The sequence below is a fragment of the Hemiscyllium ocellatum genome, chromosome 36 (genome assembly GCF_020745735.1).
Source record: "Hemiscyllium ocellatum isolate sHemOce1 chromosome 36, sHemOce1.pat.X.cur, whole genome shotgun sequence".
Taxonomy (NCBI): domain Eukaryota; kingdom Metazoa; phylum Chordata; class Chondrichthyes; order Orectolobiformes; family Hemiscylliidae; genus Hemiscyllium; species Hemiscyllium ocellatum.
In genome coordinates, this window is record NC_083436.1 from 11876934 (window position 1) to 11896363 (window position 19430).

The 19430-nt window shown below is 40.3% G+C and overlaps 1 protein-coding gene across 2 annotated transcripts in view; it reads right to left on the bottom strand.

The window, feature by feature from the left end:
* Positions 1-12262, bottom strand: part of ankrd50 (ankyrin repeat domain 50) — an 81461-nt gene extending 69199 nt beyond the window's left edge. Inside the window, exons 1-2 of one of the 2 annotated variants that reach the window (XM_060851528.1) lie at positions 12198-12262; positions 9981-11134 (exon numbers count right to left, since the gene is read on the bottom strand). In XM_060851528.1, the coding sequence (XP_060707511.1) occupies positions 9981-10441 (461 nt within the window). In that variant the 5' untranslated portion in view covers positions 10442-11134; positions 12198-12262. Of the gene's footprint in view, positions 1-9980; positions 11157-12197 lie in introns of those variants that run through there. The other variant, XM_060851527.1, reaches the window with a different exon arrangement.
* Positions 12263-19430: the final 7168 nt, after the last annotated feature.

Here is a 19430-nt window from a genome sequence, read left to right on the forward strand (position 1 = left end):
TCAGTCACCTGCCTTGCCTTATTTCCCAAGAGTAGGTCACGTTTTGCACCTTCTCGATAGTAGGTACATCCACATACTGAATCAGAAAATTTTCTTGTACACACTTAAATTCCTCTCCATTTAAACCCTTAACACTATAGCAGTCCCAGTCTATGTTAAAATGCTATGGAAAGTTAAAATTTCCTACCAGAAACACCCTATTATTCTTACAGATAGCTGAGAACTCCTTACAAATTTGTTTCTCAATTTCCCTCTGACTTTTAGGGGGTCTGTAATACAATCCCACTAAGGTGAACATCCCTTTCTTATTTCTCAGTTCACCCAAATAACTTCCTTGTATGCATTTCTGGGAATATCCTCCCTCAGTACAGCTGTAGTGTTATCCCTCATCAAAAATGCCACTCCCCCTCCTCTCGTCTCCCTTTCTATCCTTCCTGTAGCATTTGTATCCTGGGACATTAAGCTGCCAGACCTGCCCACCCTGAGCCATGTTTCTGGAATTGCTACGGTATCCCGGTCCCATGTTCCTAATCATGCCGAGTTCATCTGCCTTCCCTGCTAGACCTCTTGCATTGAAATAAATGAAGTTTAATTTATTAGTCCTACCTTGTCCCTTCCTGCTCTGACTGTTTGACTCACTTCTGTTCTCAGCTGTACCAGTCTCAGATTGATCTCTTTCCTCACTGTCTCCCTGGGTCTCACCCCCTCCACCATACTAGTTTAAATCCTCCCGAGCAGCTCCAGCAAATCTCCCTTCCCGTATATTAATCCCCTTCCAATTTAGGTGCAATCCATCCTTCTTGTACAGGTGACTTCTACCCAAAGGAGATTCTAATGATCCAAAAAAATGTGAATCTTTTGCCCATATACCAACTCCTCAGCCATCCATTTGTCTGCTCTATCCTCCTATTCCTGCCCTCACTAGCTCATGGCACCAGGAGTAATCCAGATTTTACTACTCTGGAGGACGTCCTTTTTAAACTCCTGCCTAACTCTAATCTCCCTTCAGAATCTTAACCTTTTCCTTTCCTATGTCATTGGTTCCAATGTGGCCCCTCTCCCCCTTGAGAACATTCTGCACCTCTGAGACATCCTTGATCCTGGCACCAGGGAAGCAACACACCATTCTGATTTTTCGCTGCTGGCCACAGAAACATCTGTCTATACCTCGGACTAGACAGTCCCCTAACACAACTGATCTCTTGGAACCTGACGAACTCCTCTTTGCATTAGAGCCAGTCTCAATACCAGAATCTTGGCTGTTCTTGCTCTGTTCCCCTGTGAATTGATCACCCTCGATATTTTCCAAAACAGCATACTTGTTTGAAGTGGGGATAGCCACAGAAGACTCCTGCACTAGCTGCCTACCTCTTACCTTTCCTGGAGTTAACCCATCTACCTGACATTTTCTGTGACTTTCCTCCCTTCCTTTTACTACCATCCTTCACATACTGTTGCAAATTCCTCATTGCCTCTAGCTGTCTTTCCAACCGATCCATTCAATCTGATAGGATTCTCAACCAACAGCATTTATTGCAAATATAATCCGCAGTAACCTTTAAACTCCCACAAATGACAAGCGCATATCACTACTGAAGGCTATTTTTGCTTCTTCACAATCTACAGACCTAGAAAATAACACCGTCTTATTCCTCTATAAAACACTGCCCCATGTTAAAATATAAGCCATAACTATTAATTTAAGTTTAATCAAGAGACATATTCAAAAAAATTATAATCAAGAAAGAACCCACACACTTAAAACAATTCACTTATTTGTTTCTGTGCTGTGAACTTCGCCCAGTTCCTCCAAGATCAGTTGTGAATTTCACTGTTTGTTAATTTTCCCAGAAACACTCCGATGTCCGGCGATACATGTATTCAAACAGCAAAGGCAGTAACTGTGCAGATTCACTGTGTCAGTTTCTTTCTCTCTCTCTCTAGCACTGACCTCACCATGTCTTTTGTCTTTGTCTGTTCTTCTCTTTTAAAACTGCTGGTGTTTTGACTTTTTTTTCCATCAAAATTCCAAAACAATGCAATAGCATATAAAACAGTAAATGCTGCTCCTGGAATTCAAGGAAATCACCAACACCTAAAATACCTCAAAAAAAGGAGCAGCTGTTACAGCCAGACATTTTTCCCGTCCTCCATCTTGGATTAACCAGAATCCTTTACAGAAGTCTATGCCTAGTGCTTTTGCTTGGTTTTTAGGGTTAGTAACTCTAATGGCTCTTCACATGTTAGGACTGGAAAAAATAACATTTAAAATCATATCATGTTTCCCTTTAATAACTTTTTTTTAAAAAGCTAATCCATAGTATAGTTTTTATTTAATAACCCAGAATATGACGTGCACACTCAACTGAACGATGTGTTAAGAATGCAGTGCTGGATAAGCACAGCAGGTCAGACAGCATCCGAGCAGGAAAATCGACGCTTGAAACATGGATTTTCCTGCTCCTCGAATGCTGTCTGACCTGCTGCGCTTTTCCAGCACCACACTCTTGACTCTAATCTCCAGCATCTGCAGTACTCACTTTCACCTGAATGATATATGTGCTAGTGGATCGATAAAAGACTTATACATACACATCTCAGAATGTAAAATCAAGAGATTCACAGCATTTCAGATGTTATCAAGGAGAGTAGTCTAAATGCAGCCAACAGCTGATTCTTGCGTAACTGAACTGGTAACACAGCAGACAAGTCTGCACAAATCACTTTTCATGGTAGAAAAAGTATTAACATACAAAAAGAAGTGATTACAATATATAAAAATTTCCTTTGATGACTGACATGCAGCATGATGATAAAGGATAAACACACCATGGAATTCAATTACTTTTTGGAAAGGCATCACAACAGTGGTTTTTCCCTGTTAAATGCAGAAATAACTGAAACCATAATGTTAAAAAGGAAAAGTCCTTTACCTAAATGTGGTAAAAACTGGAAAAACTTGATCTAGGACTCAGGTATAATAACTGAAACATATCATATTTCTTGTAGGTGTCATGACCAAAAGGCACACAGCTGCTATTCCTTCTTTGCAATAAAAACAGCATCTCTTCAAACCAGGGAGAAGATATCATTTAATTTCAAACACAAATCATCTAGAACCTGGAGTAATTTTTTTACTTTAAACATGTCAAGACATGAATGTTTCGCACTGATAATCTTGGATAGGTATTCTCCCACATTGAGTTATTATTTATGAAGTTATGTTTTGTTCTGAATTCTTACTATTTTTGTGTAGATAGAAGGTGAGAGATCACATTGCACTACCATTAAGCATTATTAAACACTGCACCAAAGTACTTATAAAACACTGTTGACTCAATCAGTTTCTAAACCATACCAGACACAGACTCTCTTTGCAGCTGATACATGTTTTACAATGTTGATAACCAGAAGAAAGTTTCAACTGCAGCAAATGCTGAAGCTCCTTACTTACAGCAGAGACTGGTCAACTCTAGCTTCGTTTTGTTGGCATTGTTCTTTTAAATTTAAACATAATTACCAAAAGGTCTTTGATGATATGCAAAACTCATCTGAGCTATGCAGTGAAAGGCTTTAAGAGAATGAAAATGAAATAGAAATATTACATTATCAGAAAATGCCAGTTATCCATTGTATTGATATAATGACATTTGCACTCTGCTTCATATACTTATTGGTAAATTGCCGACCAAGTAATGAAACAAAAAAACTCAATTCTAAAACATTAGCTTAAGGTTCAAAACTCAATATTATATCCCCTATTTTGTTAGAATTTTGAATAAAGAGCTTGGAACTTGCTCATTTCTTTTGTTAGGCAATTTACTACTAAGTATATCATGTAGTGCAGGAAGAAGTAATTTACATCATCTGCAATAGGCATTACTTCTACTAACTCCAATGCTTTCCAAGCCAGCAACCTTGCTTCCACACGATAAACTGGAGTTCATCAAAATACTCCAAGTACAAGAGTCTAACTTGCATCAAGTTCAGCTTGCCCATCACCCATACATTTATTGACCTGTACTGGTACCTATTTCAGCAATGCATCATTTTAAAATTCTCAAATTATTTTTCTAAGTCCTCATGGCTTTGATGCACCCTATTTTTGGAACATCTATAATATGAAGGTCAACACACTCCTCCAAATCTGGTCTCTGGAATATCCACAATTGGAATTGCTTCTCAACTGAAAAACAAACTTTTAGTGCCAATTCTGTACCTAGAGTCAAAAAACCCCATCAATTTTATGGTAACAGTTCTTCAAAAGACTCTTTCTGAAGTCTGATGATACTTAATTTGCCTAAGTAGCTACAAGATTATAGGCAGATGCGATTTATAAACTAAATGTTAGAAAACCTAAGGTAATCCACACTCTACGGCAGAACTTGCCATTGGGATAAACTGATTTCACCAATATACAGTGACCTAGTTATCTTCTGGAATAGTGTTACGAGATCCTTTACACCTACTCAGACATGCAAGTAGAATCTGTTTAATACTTCATCTGAAAATACTAAATATTAATGCTTCCACGCCATGAAAAATGGGTGTGAAGACCTTAAAAAACAATGAAAGAAGTTGTTTTGAATCTCACATGCCAAAACCTTTTTCAGGCAATAGATCACAGATTTGTTAATTACCACTGAAAGATTATTTTTCTGATGTAATAAAATGTAAGTGTTTGAATCAATAAAAGCTTGTGCATAAGTTTGATGCATATTTGATATTAATTTGTTAATATTTGTTTTATCCTAAGCTACCTTGCTAGTTTGATAAGTACACTAAATACTGTAGATACAGCAAATTTTCTAATATTTGGGACCAGGAGAATGCTGGTTGATCAAATATTCCAATAATCAAGAGGGTATGCATAACCACAGTAAACCCTAAACAAGCGAAGCCTTGAGTATTTTTTGAGGGATGTTGATGTCTTAAGTAAAAACATCAACATACCTGCTAAAGTCAATGTAAAAATACACAAATAACAAACAATGCGGGGGTATACTAATCACTGTTACACTTCATTTACAGCATAATGACTCCAGACATCGCAGTAGATCACAGTATTTGATGTTTATCATTTTTTCCAGTTTATCAAGAAAGCTGGTTGATGCAAAGTTTGCTGTAGTTTCTTTTAGCATTAATAATAAACCAGAGAATGAAAACTGGCAGTATTTTTAACTAAATAAAAACCAAAAGAACTGCAGAATCTGTAAATCAGAAACAAAACTAGAAGTTGCTGGAAATCTGTGAAGATCAGGTCTGGTGACTTCTGCAGTTCTGAGGAAGGGCTAATGGACCAGAAACACTCACTCTGATTTCGCCTCAAGTGCTGCCAGACCTGCTAAGTTTTTCCAGCAACTTCTGTTTTTAAGCATGTATTTAACTAGTGCGGCACAAAATGACTTATTTGACATATAAATCAATAGTCTGCTGTGACTGGTTTTCTTGGAAAAGGTCACCAAATTCAAAATCTGGGGTCCCAACATTGAAGCTAAAGGGCTACTAAATAAAGATCCAGGATACAGTAACGTGAGACAAGAGACATACAGACAAAAGAACAGGGACACTAGTAAACAATCCAAATGTTTGCACTGATTCAAAAGTGTATGTTTTTACGTATACCCTCTCCAGGTTTACTTGACGCAGAATCCTTAGTGATATTTTAGATCCCTTCACAGATAATAAAAGCTAAATATTGCAGATGCCGGAAATCTGAAATTAAAACAAAGCACTGGAAAAATTCAAGGTCTGGCAGTAGACTCAAGACACTTTTTTTTCCCTCTCTTCACAGATGCTGCAGACCTGAATGTTTTCATCACTTCTGTTTTCATTTCTCAAACAGTTCCCTGTTGATACGATATTCTCATATTTAAATTTAAAACTACACAGCAACCAATTTTCAGCATGCACAAGTAATTAACAACCCCTTGGTGGTACAAAACTTGAATTTGCTGAAGAGAGAGGTGTTGTTGAAGCTTTTCATCTTGGACTCAATGAGAAAGGCAATGATGCCAATTTCAAACAATCACAAGAACAAATCAGCACCTTTTCTCCTTCAGCATTAATTGCAATTCTGGCACTCTTCCTAATGAATTCAAGATGAAAAACCTCAATAAGATGTGTCATTTTTCAGCAATAAATAATTGCATGTCACATTTATGACTTATTTATCTGACATCAACCTTCTGTGACATTGGAGCAAAAAATCTGCATATCAACAATATGGAAACCACATTGCTGGTTTGCACTGCCTGCAGCCGAACTCAAAATTAGCAGACCAGTCAACAAATGCTGTTGGCAAGAGCTATATCTTATTATTGCCAATCGATTTTTAAAAAAAAACTGCTTTCAGTACCCTTGCACTTGTATTGTACTATAATGGCTGTCTCAGCACACTGGCATCTGCTTAAATTTTCCATTTCAAACCAAGAACATTTTAACAAGCCTTTCGTTTTTAAACAAGGCATTTAACCAGAGCACCACTACATTTTTTTCAGAAAACTAGCTGGGGAAATATGCAGTTTATTAGCCGCACCAATTGTCTATGTACATTTCCAAAATATACAGAATTATCCAAGACCCTGAATGTATCTATCTGTATTTTTATAGGTCACAGAGTAATGTTATTCAAAGTAGTTGTGAATTTTCATATAAAATAAATTCTAACAATGACATTTCTTCTGCAGTTGAATCATGTAACTGAAGTCAATAACTAACTGAATTGAGCTAGTCTGAAACACTAATTTCTTGCAGCTTCTGACAGTTACATACCAATCTCAGCTTGTGTGAGAAGCTATGCACAGTACCTTCTGGATTTGCATATCTGACTCCAAGTGCTACAGTTAGCAATCCACTAAATACCTTTTGCGGAAAAAATTCTAAATAGTAACAACCTGGAAAAACATTTTTTTTTGTTATATGTTTAATGGAAAGGTGACATTCTAGAGCGATCATGAACTCTTCCAACAAACAGTAACTAGTCTCTTCTAGGACTTAGTTCATAATGTAACACGCTCCTGATTTCTGCACTTAGAAAATATAATCCAATCATGGTTTTGTTAATGCAGAGAGCATCTTTCCCAAGTTGTCAGAGCACATTTAATTTTAATCATGACCCAATGCTACCAGCTAAATTATTACATCAAGGACACATACAATTTTGTTGGTTTAGACCTATAGCTCAAAATCAGAACTAAATATTAATATCTGCAATAATTAACCACACAAAGTATGCCTAAATGTATTTAAATAAATTGTAACGATTTATAATCACAAAGTGCAGAAATAACGACAATGACAAAGAAACTTAGGGGAAAGCAATGATGAGCAATTTTTTTTGAGCGAATACTATCACCTAGTCCTTCAAGTCTTGGGCTTCTACTTTTCCCTTATACCAATCATTTCACATGACTGGTTCAAAGTTCAAATTAAAATCATAATATACGTTTGCTGGGAAGGTTGGTGATTTCTTCAACTGATCAATACCAGTAATTTCACTGGGAGGGCCAATACAGCACAATAGCTTGTAAATGTCAATGAACTGATGCTATTTCTATCTGAAAGACCAACTGCTGATGAGTATTGCTACATATCCCTGTAACCTATTTCCCATGGCTAATCCATCTAGCCTGCACATCTTTGGTCTGTGGGAGGAGACTGGAGCACCCAGAAAAAACCCAGATTCACGGGGAGAACGTGCAAACTCCATGCAGACAAAGAGTCACCTAAGACTGGAATCACACTCAGGTGCATGGCACTGTGAGGCAGGAGTGCTAATCCCTGAACCAAGGTGTCGCGCATCTTATCATCTGTATTCAAAGAGGACAAAGACACCATAGCCTAGGATATCTGTTGGGATGGTGAGGTTTCAGAATACAATAAGATTAATAAGGAGAAGGTATTAGATGTTTTAGCAGGCATACAGGTGCATAAATTCCCAAGGTCTGATGAGATACATCTCAGGTTCCTATGGGAGGCAAGGAAGGAGATTTCTGGGGCCATGGCAGATATATTTAATACTTCGCTAGTCAGAGGTGAAATGCCAGATGACTGAAGGATATCTTATAATGCTCTTTTATTTAAGAGTAGCAGAGATATGCCAGGTAATTAGACCAGTTAGTCTGATGTCAGTGGTAGTGAAATTCTGAAGGACAAGATTAATCAACACTTGGAAAGACAGGGATAGTTAGCATGGATGTGTTAGAGGGAGATCATGTCAGAGTAATTTAATTGAGTTTATTGAAATGCGTCTAAATATAGAAGGGTTGATGTGATTTCCAAGCAGTTCACCAAGACCTTGACAAGGTGGCAAACTGGATAAAAAAATTAAAGGAGGCAAAGGGTGATAGGAGAGCAGTGATTTTGTAAATGGAAGTTTGTACACAATGGCATACCACTGGGATTGGTACATACATTAACCACTTTGATATCAATGTGGAAGGTTTAATTAGTAAGCTTGCTCTTGACACAAAATTTAGGGGTGTTATTGACAGTGAAGAAGATGGTTTCAGGCTACAATCTTATATTGAGCAATTGGTAAACTGGGCAGAGCAATGACAGATGGAACTTAATGTGAGGTGATGCATTTTGGGATGTCTAAGAAGGGAAGGACATACACAGTAAATGGTAAGTTTGGACAGAGTACTGAGGAATGAACTTGGTGCACAAGTTCATAGATCCCTGAAGATGTCAATACAGGCAGATAGAGTGGTTGAAGGCAGCATATGGGATGCTTTCCTTCATTAGTCAGGATGTGGATTATAGGAGAAAGTAATTGGTTAGGCCACAGATGGAGTATTATATGCAGTTCTAATCAGCACACCTTTGGAAGGACACAATTGCACTGGAAATGGTGCAGACGGTATTCACCAGGATGAAAAATCTTAATTATAAGGAGAGGCTGTATAGGCTGGGTTTGTTTTCCTTGGTGCAGAGGAGGTTGTAAACCTCAGTCAGACACCCCTTCAAAGTTATGAGAGGCATAGACAGTAAATTGAGAATCTCTTCCTTCGGCAGACATGCCTAAGACCAGAGGACGTAGGTTGATGATGAGGAGCAAGTGTTTCAGACAAGATCCGAGAATAACCTTTTTCACCCAGAGGGTGGTAGATACATGTAACATACAATCTAAAAGGGAATGGAGGCTGGAACTCTCGCAACATTTAAGAATCATCTGGATGAGTACATAAAATGCCAGGCCATAGTGGGTTAGGCCAATAAGTGGGATTAGAGTAGTTTGGTGTTTATTGGTTAGCATAGACATGGTGGGCCAAAGGGCATGTGGGTATGCTGTATGACTCTATATCTATCTATTCAACTCAAATTCACTGCCTTGTAGGTCAGTTACATTTCAGCTTTTTACTCCTTTTGAAGCAGTTTCATCTTTTTGGCTAAAATTATGGCACATTTAGATGCAAAGTCTTCCAATATAAATTTTGGCAAACCCTATTGCCGCATTAAAAAATATTATCTGATACCATACTTATGTTGCACTAATTGCAACATCATGAGAAGCAACACAAAACAATTTTAATCTGATTAGTAGAGCACTGACCATGATCTCAGCAGTCCTAAAACGTAATATAAATGTGGATATTGATGAGAGTACTTGGTTGTCAACATACAATTGTCACTTATGGGATACCGGCTAAAAGTGGTTAAGCAGACTTGAATTACAGATGTTGGAGCAGAAGCAAGGGCCTGCTAATATCATTGTATGTACCTATCTGATACTGAAAATAACAAATAACCAAAAATACATATCTATTTTGTTTTTTTTTTGCTTTTATATTGTTCTCTTTGAATCACCACAATATTTAGAAATGAGTTTCTTCTGATCCATTATGCATTAACTTGTGGGTATGTAAATAATTATTACCTCGGATTAAAATAATCACCCATACATACCAAACACAAAATGCTATAACTTAAAAAAAAATTCAACGGGATACTGCTTTTTAAAAAAAACTACAACGTACCTTTTAAAGGTTTCTCCAGGATTTCTGTCACATTCGCCTGCCTGCAGCACACTGTGAATGGCTGGTTCTCGCAGTTTCTCTTCATATCCCTGGACCAAACTGCTGTTGCGAATTTGGGAGACGAGGCTTCGTATGAAGTTGCTAACACACAGTGTGTCTGCATCCTGAGCTTTACAGAAGTGAAAGGCAAGTGCCTGGCGATGCAATCCCCGCTGCATTACCTGCGGGCAAGTGGGCCAAATCAACTCTGTGCACAGTGCTGTCTTACCGCTGCCGGGACCCCCAACGATCAAAATACCCCCAATGCCTCCAACATTTTTCCCAGGGACACCACCATTCCCATTAGGATTGGAGATCCCGAACATTTTACCACTGTTCTTTTCTTGAAGACAATAATGGAGTTTATGGAAAACCCACTCCCTACAGAAAAATCTCTTTCCTTGTAATAAACTCTGAGACATTTTTGTATGCAGTGATGATGTCCTTTGTCTGCGATGGTATTAATGCTTTACTGCATATGCAGAGGTGAACAGTTGCCAAATATAAAAAAAACCCTAAAAAATCAGGCTAAGAATGGTTATCTTCTGAAAAGACCACAATGTATCTTACTACTCCGTGCAGTTAAACACCTGTAGCGAAATTTGAGCCATTTTCTTCAGTTTTTGTTATCCTTTTGTTTGTCAGTTATAGATCTAACAAGTATTTGCATTATGTCAAATATTGTTCGCACAGTACTGAGTAATACAATATCCATCCATTATATTTTTATTCCATCGTCGCTCGCCCATTTAATTTTTATTTTTCTATAGATCCAAAATCGATTAATATTGTCATTCTTCTTGTTACCATTATCTTCACCATAGATCCATCCAAGTTATTTAATCTGCAAATTTACGGCAGCTGTCCACGATCTCCACATCGTTAATCCAGCGCAACAAAGGTTCTTGGGGATATTACGAGGTGTAAATGGTATCGGCCGGCTGTCCTCCCCACTCGCTCGCCAAGTTACGTTCCGGGTTTAAATGCCTGGTAAAAGCCAGCAACGAACTGCAGGATCCCAGACCAAATGCTCCCCCTTCATCTCCTCCTCCTAGTTCAGCGTGCAGCCGACAGACTGAAATCCTGAGCTTGGATAAGGGCAGTCCAGTTGCAGCCTGTGTATAAACAGAAAACCACTCGGGGGAGTGAATCCATCGACAGTTAAAATAAAAGCTGCTGGGCAGACACTTGTCCTGACTTAACCCCTCTCCCCGAGCCGGGTTGGCCCCGCGCTCTCTCCCCCACCCCGAGCCGGGTTGGCCCCGCGCTCATTCCCCCCCACCCCCCCTCCCCAGGCCGGGCTGCCCCCACCCGCCCCCCTCACTCACTTACTTACTAGGGCCGCGAGTAGTTCCGTTCCTTCTGGATCCTGGTCGCCCTCCTGAACCTAAACTCAGTGTCTGACTAAAATGATCTCCATTAAACCCGGAGACCCGCGGAGCCCCCGGGCTCGGTGTCTCTCTCTCTCTCTCTCGGACCGGAGCCCCCCGGGCTCGGTGTCTCTCTCTCTCTCTGTGACCGGAGCCCCCCGGGCTCGGTGTCTCTCTCTCTCTCTGTGACCGGAGCCCCCCGGGCTCGGTGTCTCTTTCTCTCTCTGTGACCGGAGCCCCCGGGCTCGGTGTCTCTCTCTCTCTCTCTCTCTGTGACCGGAACCACCCGGGGCTCGGTCTCTCTCTCTGTGACCAGAGCCCCCGGGCTCGGTACGTGTGTGTGAGAGAGAGAGACCGGAACCACCGGGGCTCGGTGTCTCTCTCTCTCTCGGACCGGAGTCCCCGGGCTCGGTACGTGTGTGTGTGAGAGAGAGAGACCGGAACCACCGGGGCTCGGTGTCTCTCTCTCTCTCGGACCGGAGTCCCCGGGCTCGGTACGTGTGTGTGAGAGAGAGAGACCGGAACCACCGGGGCTCGGTGTCTCTCTCTCTCTCTCGGACCGGAGTCCCCGGGCTCGGTACGTGTGTGTGTGAGAGAGAGAGACCGGAACCACCGGGGCTCGGTGTCTCTCGGACCGGAGTCCCCGGGCTCGGTGTCTCTCTCTCTGTGACCAGAGCCCCCGGGCTCGGTCTCTCTCTCTCTGTGACCAGAGCCCCCGGGCTCGGTGTATTTGTGTGACTGTTCGACCGCACTGACACCCTCCGCCGGCGACAGTTAAAGAACCGCAGAGAGCCGCTCGCGCTCCTACCGTCTGCCTCGCGCAGCAGCCGTTCAACTCAAACTGTAAAGGCTGCGCGAGCCAGTAATGCCACCCTCCAGCCCGCGTGCAAACCCCCCGCCCACCGCACGGCACAGCACGGCACTCTGGGATTTGCAGTCCTAACCTCGCCAACACCTTTCCCAGGTGGATGCATACCTCAGTGAAGCAGTCGTCCCAATACAAAGACCACCCGTCGAGCTCTGGAGCGCGTGACGTTTGTGGGAGTTGTAGTACCACGCAATCGACTTTGATGGGATCCGGTGAAAGTCTAAAGGGGCTGGCGCGAAGGCTTGATTCCATTGAAGACTACAACTCCCGGGGTGCATCGCCACACCGGCGCAGACCGATATCTGTGTTCGAGGTTTTCATGTAGGAATGAGAAAATATAGTCATTGACAAGAAATAAATAGAGTCGTTGTCTGTCGGAAAGCAAACAGAAAGTAAAACTTTTATTAGTTAAAATAATTGCGTGTAACTGAACTGTTTGAAATAATATACCTGAAAATGGGACAAGCTGGGCTGAAATTAAAACAACCTCTATTCCTGATGAAGGGCTTTTGCTCGAAACATCAATTTTCCTGCTCCTCAGATGCTGCCTGACCTGCTGTGCTTTTCCAGCACCACTCTAATCTAAATGCTGGAGGTCACAGTGGTCAGGCAGAATCCATGGAGAGAAAACAAGCTAAAGTTTTCAGTCTAGATTACTTCCCATAAGAGACAGCAATTGTTTTCAGTACTGATGCAGTAATTTTGTTCTTAAATTGTAACGGATTGTTTTAGTGGTTGAAGTTAGGAATGAGTGGTTACTGGTTCAAAGTATATATATAATGTCTTTTTTTTGGTGGGGGGCGGTTGTTATCTTTTTCCCGATTTGTGTGGTCATGGTCTTCACTTAGTGTTTGTGGCTGAGGGAGAAACTATTTAGCATTCCAGATTATATTGGTAAAGTGCGATTGAGAAAATGTAATTGAAGAAATATAGAGATGTGATAAATGTATTTGAAAAAGTGCAAATGAAAGATGTTGATTTTGACTACGGGTTCTTTTCATACTAATTTTATTATTTCTTGTGATTATAGAAATTTCTAATGAATTATATAAAAGTGAACACTGTATTAGCCTTTCCTTATAATTTATGCAAGGAAGCGAGATTTAAGTTGTAAAGCATTTGTTGTGGAAGTTGTCCAAAACCTTACATTTGTAAGATGCTATTAATGTAGGAAAACATCAAGGTTTTGCACAGAAGCATAATTTTAAGAAATGTGATACCAAACCAAAGAAAGAGATAACAAATATGGAGAACTGAATGGGTTGCCAAAGAGATTTTAAGATGGCTGTTAATAGAAGAAATTGGTACTTCACAGATTTACAGAGCCTGGGATCAGGGAGTCCAGAACTAGAGGGCATAGGTTTAGTTTGAGAGGGGAAAGAGATGAAAGAGACCTAAAGGGCAACTTTTTCATGCAGGAGGTGGTACATGTATGAAATGAGCTGCCAGAGGAAGTGTGGAGGCGGGTACAATTGCAACATTTAAGAGGCATTTGGATGGGTATATGAATAGGAAGGGTTTGGAGGGACATGGGCCGGGTGCTGGCAGGTGGGACTAGATTGAGTTGGGATATCTGGTCGGCGTGGACAGGTTGGACCCAACGGTCTGTTTCCATGCTGTACATCTCTATGATAATTCCATTGTTTGGAATGAAGTTGGCTGAAGAACTGGCCCTCAATGATGAAGTGAGTGTATTGTGTGATGTAAAAGACTGATCTGAAAACACACAGCCCCTGGGGGATGGGGCTGAAGGAGGTTGGAGTTAGGGAGAGGTGAGGCCATGAAGCAATTTAAAAATTAGAATATGAATTTTAATTTGTGACTGGTACTAATGTTGACCCATGAGCATGCGGGTGGTGACTAAGTACTGCAGATTCACATGTGGGCTACAGATTTTAGGTGGGCACAAGTTAATAGACAGTGCAGAAGGGGAGGTTGGAAGACTGAGCAAATCCTGTTTTTTTTTTCTTCATATGTCTTTGTCTCACTAATTATTGAATTAGATATTCTCAAAAAGTATTTAACTGTGTTAATAAATATATACTTATTATCAGTCGGTATATTTGTGTTCCAGGACTGCTGCTAATGGGTGACCCTGTCTGGGGCAGAGATTGGATTTGAAAATTGTGCTGGAAGTTTCACTTTGGTGGAACATCAACCATGAATTAAATATTGGTGTGACTAAATCAAAGGTAATAACCAAAAGAAATTGTAGAACAACTAATGTGCACAATCATTTTTAGAACAGTTTAATTTCACCAGCCTATTTAATGTTTGCTGAAATAAATCCTAACTTACATTCAAGGAAGACATAACAACAATGTATCATTATGACAATGATGACCTTTTAAAAATCTGCAATAAGAAAGGAATGGAGTGTCAGTGTCATTTGTACATTCACAATATGTCTTTTTTTTAAAAAAAAAAGTTCATCAAGTGCAAAATGTAGGGTTTTTCTATTAAGTAATCCATTTGAGGCAAAGCCCATGCCCAATCATATTGCTGACATTCGATAGACCACAACAGCTTGTATTTACATCGAGCAGTTAATGCTGTACAACAGCCCAAATGTTTAACATTGCAGAAATAGACAGATTAGAAGAGATAATGTGGAAAGCAGAATAGAAAGTAGGAGGCAAAATGTAATCAATCGAAGAGTCACGATTATGCCAAATTTGCAATGTAAAAGCCTGAAAATGGCAGGTGGCTGGGCTGCAAGTGGGTTTTTATGTTGAAATGCAGTGTTTAAAACTAAATAATGTGATTCAACATGTATCCAGTAGATGGAGTGAGTCATTGAGATAATGCTTTCAATAATTTCATAATATACCGACTGCGATGTGTGGTGACAACACATGAGAGCTTCTGAAGGCGTAATGTCAAAGATAGTGATTATTACATAAAATAGAGTTTTTTTAAAGTTTTATTCAGAACTCATTCGTTGTGTGGGTGATAACTGTAGTATAGATTAAAATAACACATATTTGAATATATAATCTACATGTCTGTTAGGACCTTGTTGTTACTTGTTCTATTTGCATTTGGTGCATTCTCTCATCTGTGCTTCACTACCAAAATTGGCTAAAAGAGGTGTCATCAGACAATAATTGGTGGTAATACTTGAAAAGCAAAATACTACTCTTATACATTCCAAGGGAAGGAGTTATTTTTGACTATTTTACTAATTTAATAATAGTGTTAAAACAATCCCTGAAAACTTTATCACATGTAAGAAAAACAGATTAAAATATTCCTTCTGATATCACATAATAGAACATAGAAAAATACAGCGCAGTACAGGCCCTTCAGCCCTCGATGTTGCGCTGACCAAAGCCTACCTAACCTACACTAGCCCAATAACCTCCATATGCTTATCCAATGCCCGCTTAAATGACATAAAGAGGGAGAGTCCACCACTGCTACTGGCAGGGCATTCCATGAACTCACAACCCGCTGAGTAAAGAATCTACCCCTAACATCTGTCCTATACCTACCACCCCTTAATTTAAAGCTGTGTCCCCTAGTAACAGCTGACTCCATTAGCGGAAATGTTTCTTTAAAAGGACACTTGACTGTAAAATGAATTCCACTACATATGTGAACTCTCAAATTCTTATCATATAAGGAGCATGATCTCATTTAAATATTGCATGTAATGAGGTCCACGAAACAGTCAAAATATAGTACAAAAGAACTGTCAAAGTCGCAAAGTAAAGCCAACCCTGCCTCTGAATTAATGGGAGAAATGCTTCAAAATGTAAAAGTTTGGTTTTGAAAATCTTAAATGAACTTTCACTAAACATAAACTCGCTGCAGATTGATAGTTGGTACATAAATTCCATGAGTAGCTCATAAAAGTTCTTGTACAAGTGACACTTTCAATCAAGCTGGAGCATGGCTTTGAATTCTGTTGCCCACTTTTTGACCTAGTTATTTGCAAAATGCTGCTGCATGATATGTGCCATCTAATGACCTCTAATGTAGTTGTCTTCAGTTTAGAAAAAGAACCCATCAGCTGGTACATAGAACATGATATCAGAAGTGATCAGTTGAAATTTTGTGGGTTTTGAGAATTTGAATTCAGAATTCATAAAACATTATAAGATGTAAGAGTAGAAGTATGCCATTTGGCTCAACAGTTCACTCCATGATTCAATAAGATCATGAATGATTGATCACCCTCACTTCCACTTTGTATTATTCCCATAACCCTTGATTCCCTTTAATGATTAGGAATATGTTTCTCTTAGCCTTGAACATTTAACAACACAATCTGAACAGCCCTCCACTGAAGACTTCCACAAATTCGCTATTGTCTAAGAAGAAAATCATTCTTCTCTATCAATTTTTTTTTATTCAGGTAATGTGAGCATCACTGATTGGCCAGCATTTATTACGCATTCCTGGGTGTCTTTGAGAAGATGGTGGTGAGTTGCATCCTTGAATAGCTGCAGTTCACTTGCTGCGAGAGAAGGAATTCCAAGATGTTGACCCAGTGACAGTGAAGAAAGAGCATTATGTTTCCAAGTCAAGGTAGTAAAAGGCTTGGAGGGAAACATGCAAATGATGGTGTTCTCATTTATTGGTTGCTCTTGTCCTTCTGGAACAAAGTGGTCATGGATTTGGAAGGTGCTATCTGAAGATATTTGGTGAATTTCTGCAGTATATCTTGTAGATAGTACGCACTGCTGCTACTGACCAGCACTGGTGCAGGGCATGAATGCTTGTGGATGTGGTGTCAATCAAGAGGAATGCTTTGTCCTAAATAATGTTAAGTTTCTTGAGTGTTTGGAGCTGCAAGTATCCAGCCAATTGGAAAGTATAGTATCATCATCCTGACTTATGCCTCATAGATGGGACTTTGGGGAGTCAGGAGGTGAGTTACTTCTCACAGTATTCTTAGCCTCTGACCTGCCCTTGAGAAAGTATTTCTGATAGTTCAGTTGAGTTTCTGGTCAATGGTAACCCCAAGAATGTTGATAGCAGGGGAATCAGTAATGGTAACACCATTGAATGTCAAAGGGTGGTAGTTCCCATATCTCCACAATTTGGCACAGTAAAATGATGGTGGAGTAGGGCTCCTGCGCTCAGAGCCTGCCTGATCCATCTGCTTTTCTGTTTTTCTTTTTTTCTTCTTTTCCGTTTATTCCTGTTTTTTTTTGCTCCCCTACTCACTGTGAAGAGTTCAGATGGCACCGGCTGTGGCGGGTTGTCCTTGTGCGGACTTGTGAGAGTGGGGCCAGAGTGGGGAAAGAATAAACTCGTACAAACTTTTCCAGGGCAAGCATGCAACCCCATAGGCAGTGGTCACTACATCGGCGATATTGTTGAGGTAGGTTCAGTGGCAAAAGATGGCGCGTGAGGATTGGTGACTTAATTGTTGGATGGGTCCAGCACTGTAGATGGCGAAGCAGAGGTGGGAGGACATCACAGCACCATCGAGATGAGCCATGGTGAGAGAAGTGATGTTGGTGGGATGGCGCAGGTGACAGTGAGGCAGTGGTAGAGGTGAATCAGCCTGGGGTGAAAAATGGTGCCTGAGAATTGGTGACTTTGTTATTTGGGTCTGATGCAGATGGTGATGGTGGTGGTTCTGAGCCAGCTCAGAACTCAAACACAGATGGACTTCTCTGTAAGATGTATCTTTTCATTTTCCTCTTATTCTTAAAACTAGCAAAATGGTGCCATTTCATGTCAATGAATGAAGGCTTTTCATTGTATTTTATTGTAATTCGATCTGTAAAATACACATGAAAATAAAATCTCATGCTATCCAGCCAGCAAGTTGGCCAACCAATTGTCCGCATCCTGTTGCATTTCAACATGGCCTACATCAGGTCTTTTGAGATATTTGGAAAGGCAAGGACTGATTAGTGATAGTCAACATGGCTTTGTGCATAAGAAATCGTGTCTCTCTAATTTGAGTTTTTCCAAGAAAAAGTGATGAAGATTCGTGTAGTCAGAGTGGTGAACATGATCTATGGACTTTAGTAAGGCATTTGACAAGATAGACTGGTTAGTGAGGTTAGATTATGTGAAATATAGGAAGAACTGGCCATTTGGTTACAGAACTAGCTCGAAGATAGAAGACAGAGGGTGGTGATGGAAGATTGCTTTTCAGACTGGAGGCCTGTGACCAATGATGCGCTACAAGGATCTATGCTGAGTCTTTTGCTTTTTGTCACTCATATAAATGATTTGGATGTGAACATAGGTACGGTTGGTAAGTTTGCAAGAAACACCAAAATTGGTGGGTATGGTGGACAGCGAAGAAGGTTACCTCTGAGTACAATGGGACCTTGATTAGATGAGCAGGTGAGCTGAGAATTGGCAGATAGAGTTTAATTTAGATAAATGTGAGGTGCTGTATTTTGAAAAGGCAAATCGGGGCAGGACTCATACGCTTAATGGTAACATCCTGGGGAGTGTTACTGAACAAAGAGACTTTGGAGTGCAGTTCACCGTTCCTTGAAAGTGGAGTCGCAGGTAGGAAGGATAACGAAGAAGGCATTTGATATATTTGCCATTATTGGTAAGTATGTTGAGTATAGGAGTTGGCGGGTCATGTTGCAACTGTACAGGATATTGGTTAGGCCACTTTTGGAATACTGCGTTCAATTCTGGTTTCCTTGTTATAGGAAGGATTTTGTGAAATTTAAATAGGTTCAGCAAAGATTTACAAGGATGTTGCCAGAGGTCGAACTTTAGGAGAGGCTGAATCGGCTGGAGCTATTTCCCAGAATGTCGGAGGCTGAGAAGTGACTTTACAGAGATTTATTAAATCATGAGGGGCATAGATAGGGTGAATAGCCAAGGCCGCCTTCCCAGGGGAGTCCAAAACTAGAGGGCATAGGTTTAGGGTGAAAGGAGAAAGATAGAAAAAGGACCTAAGGGGCAACTCTTTCTCACAATGTGTGTATGGAATGAGCTGCCAGAAGAAGTGGTGGAGACTGGTATAATTCCAACATTTTAAAAGGCATCTGAATGGATATTTGAATAGGAAGAGTCTAGAGGGATGCATGCCAAATTCTGGTAAATGGAACTAGATAAATTTAAGACTTCTGGTTGGCGTGGACGAGTTAGACCAAAGGATCTGTTTCCATGCTGTCCAGCTCTATAACTTTGACTCTGAGTCATGAATTGTTCTGGGCATTGTGCAATTTTCAGTGAACA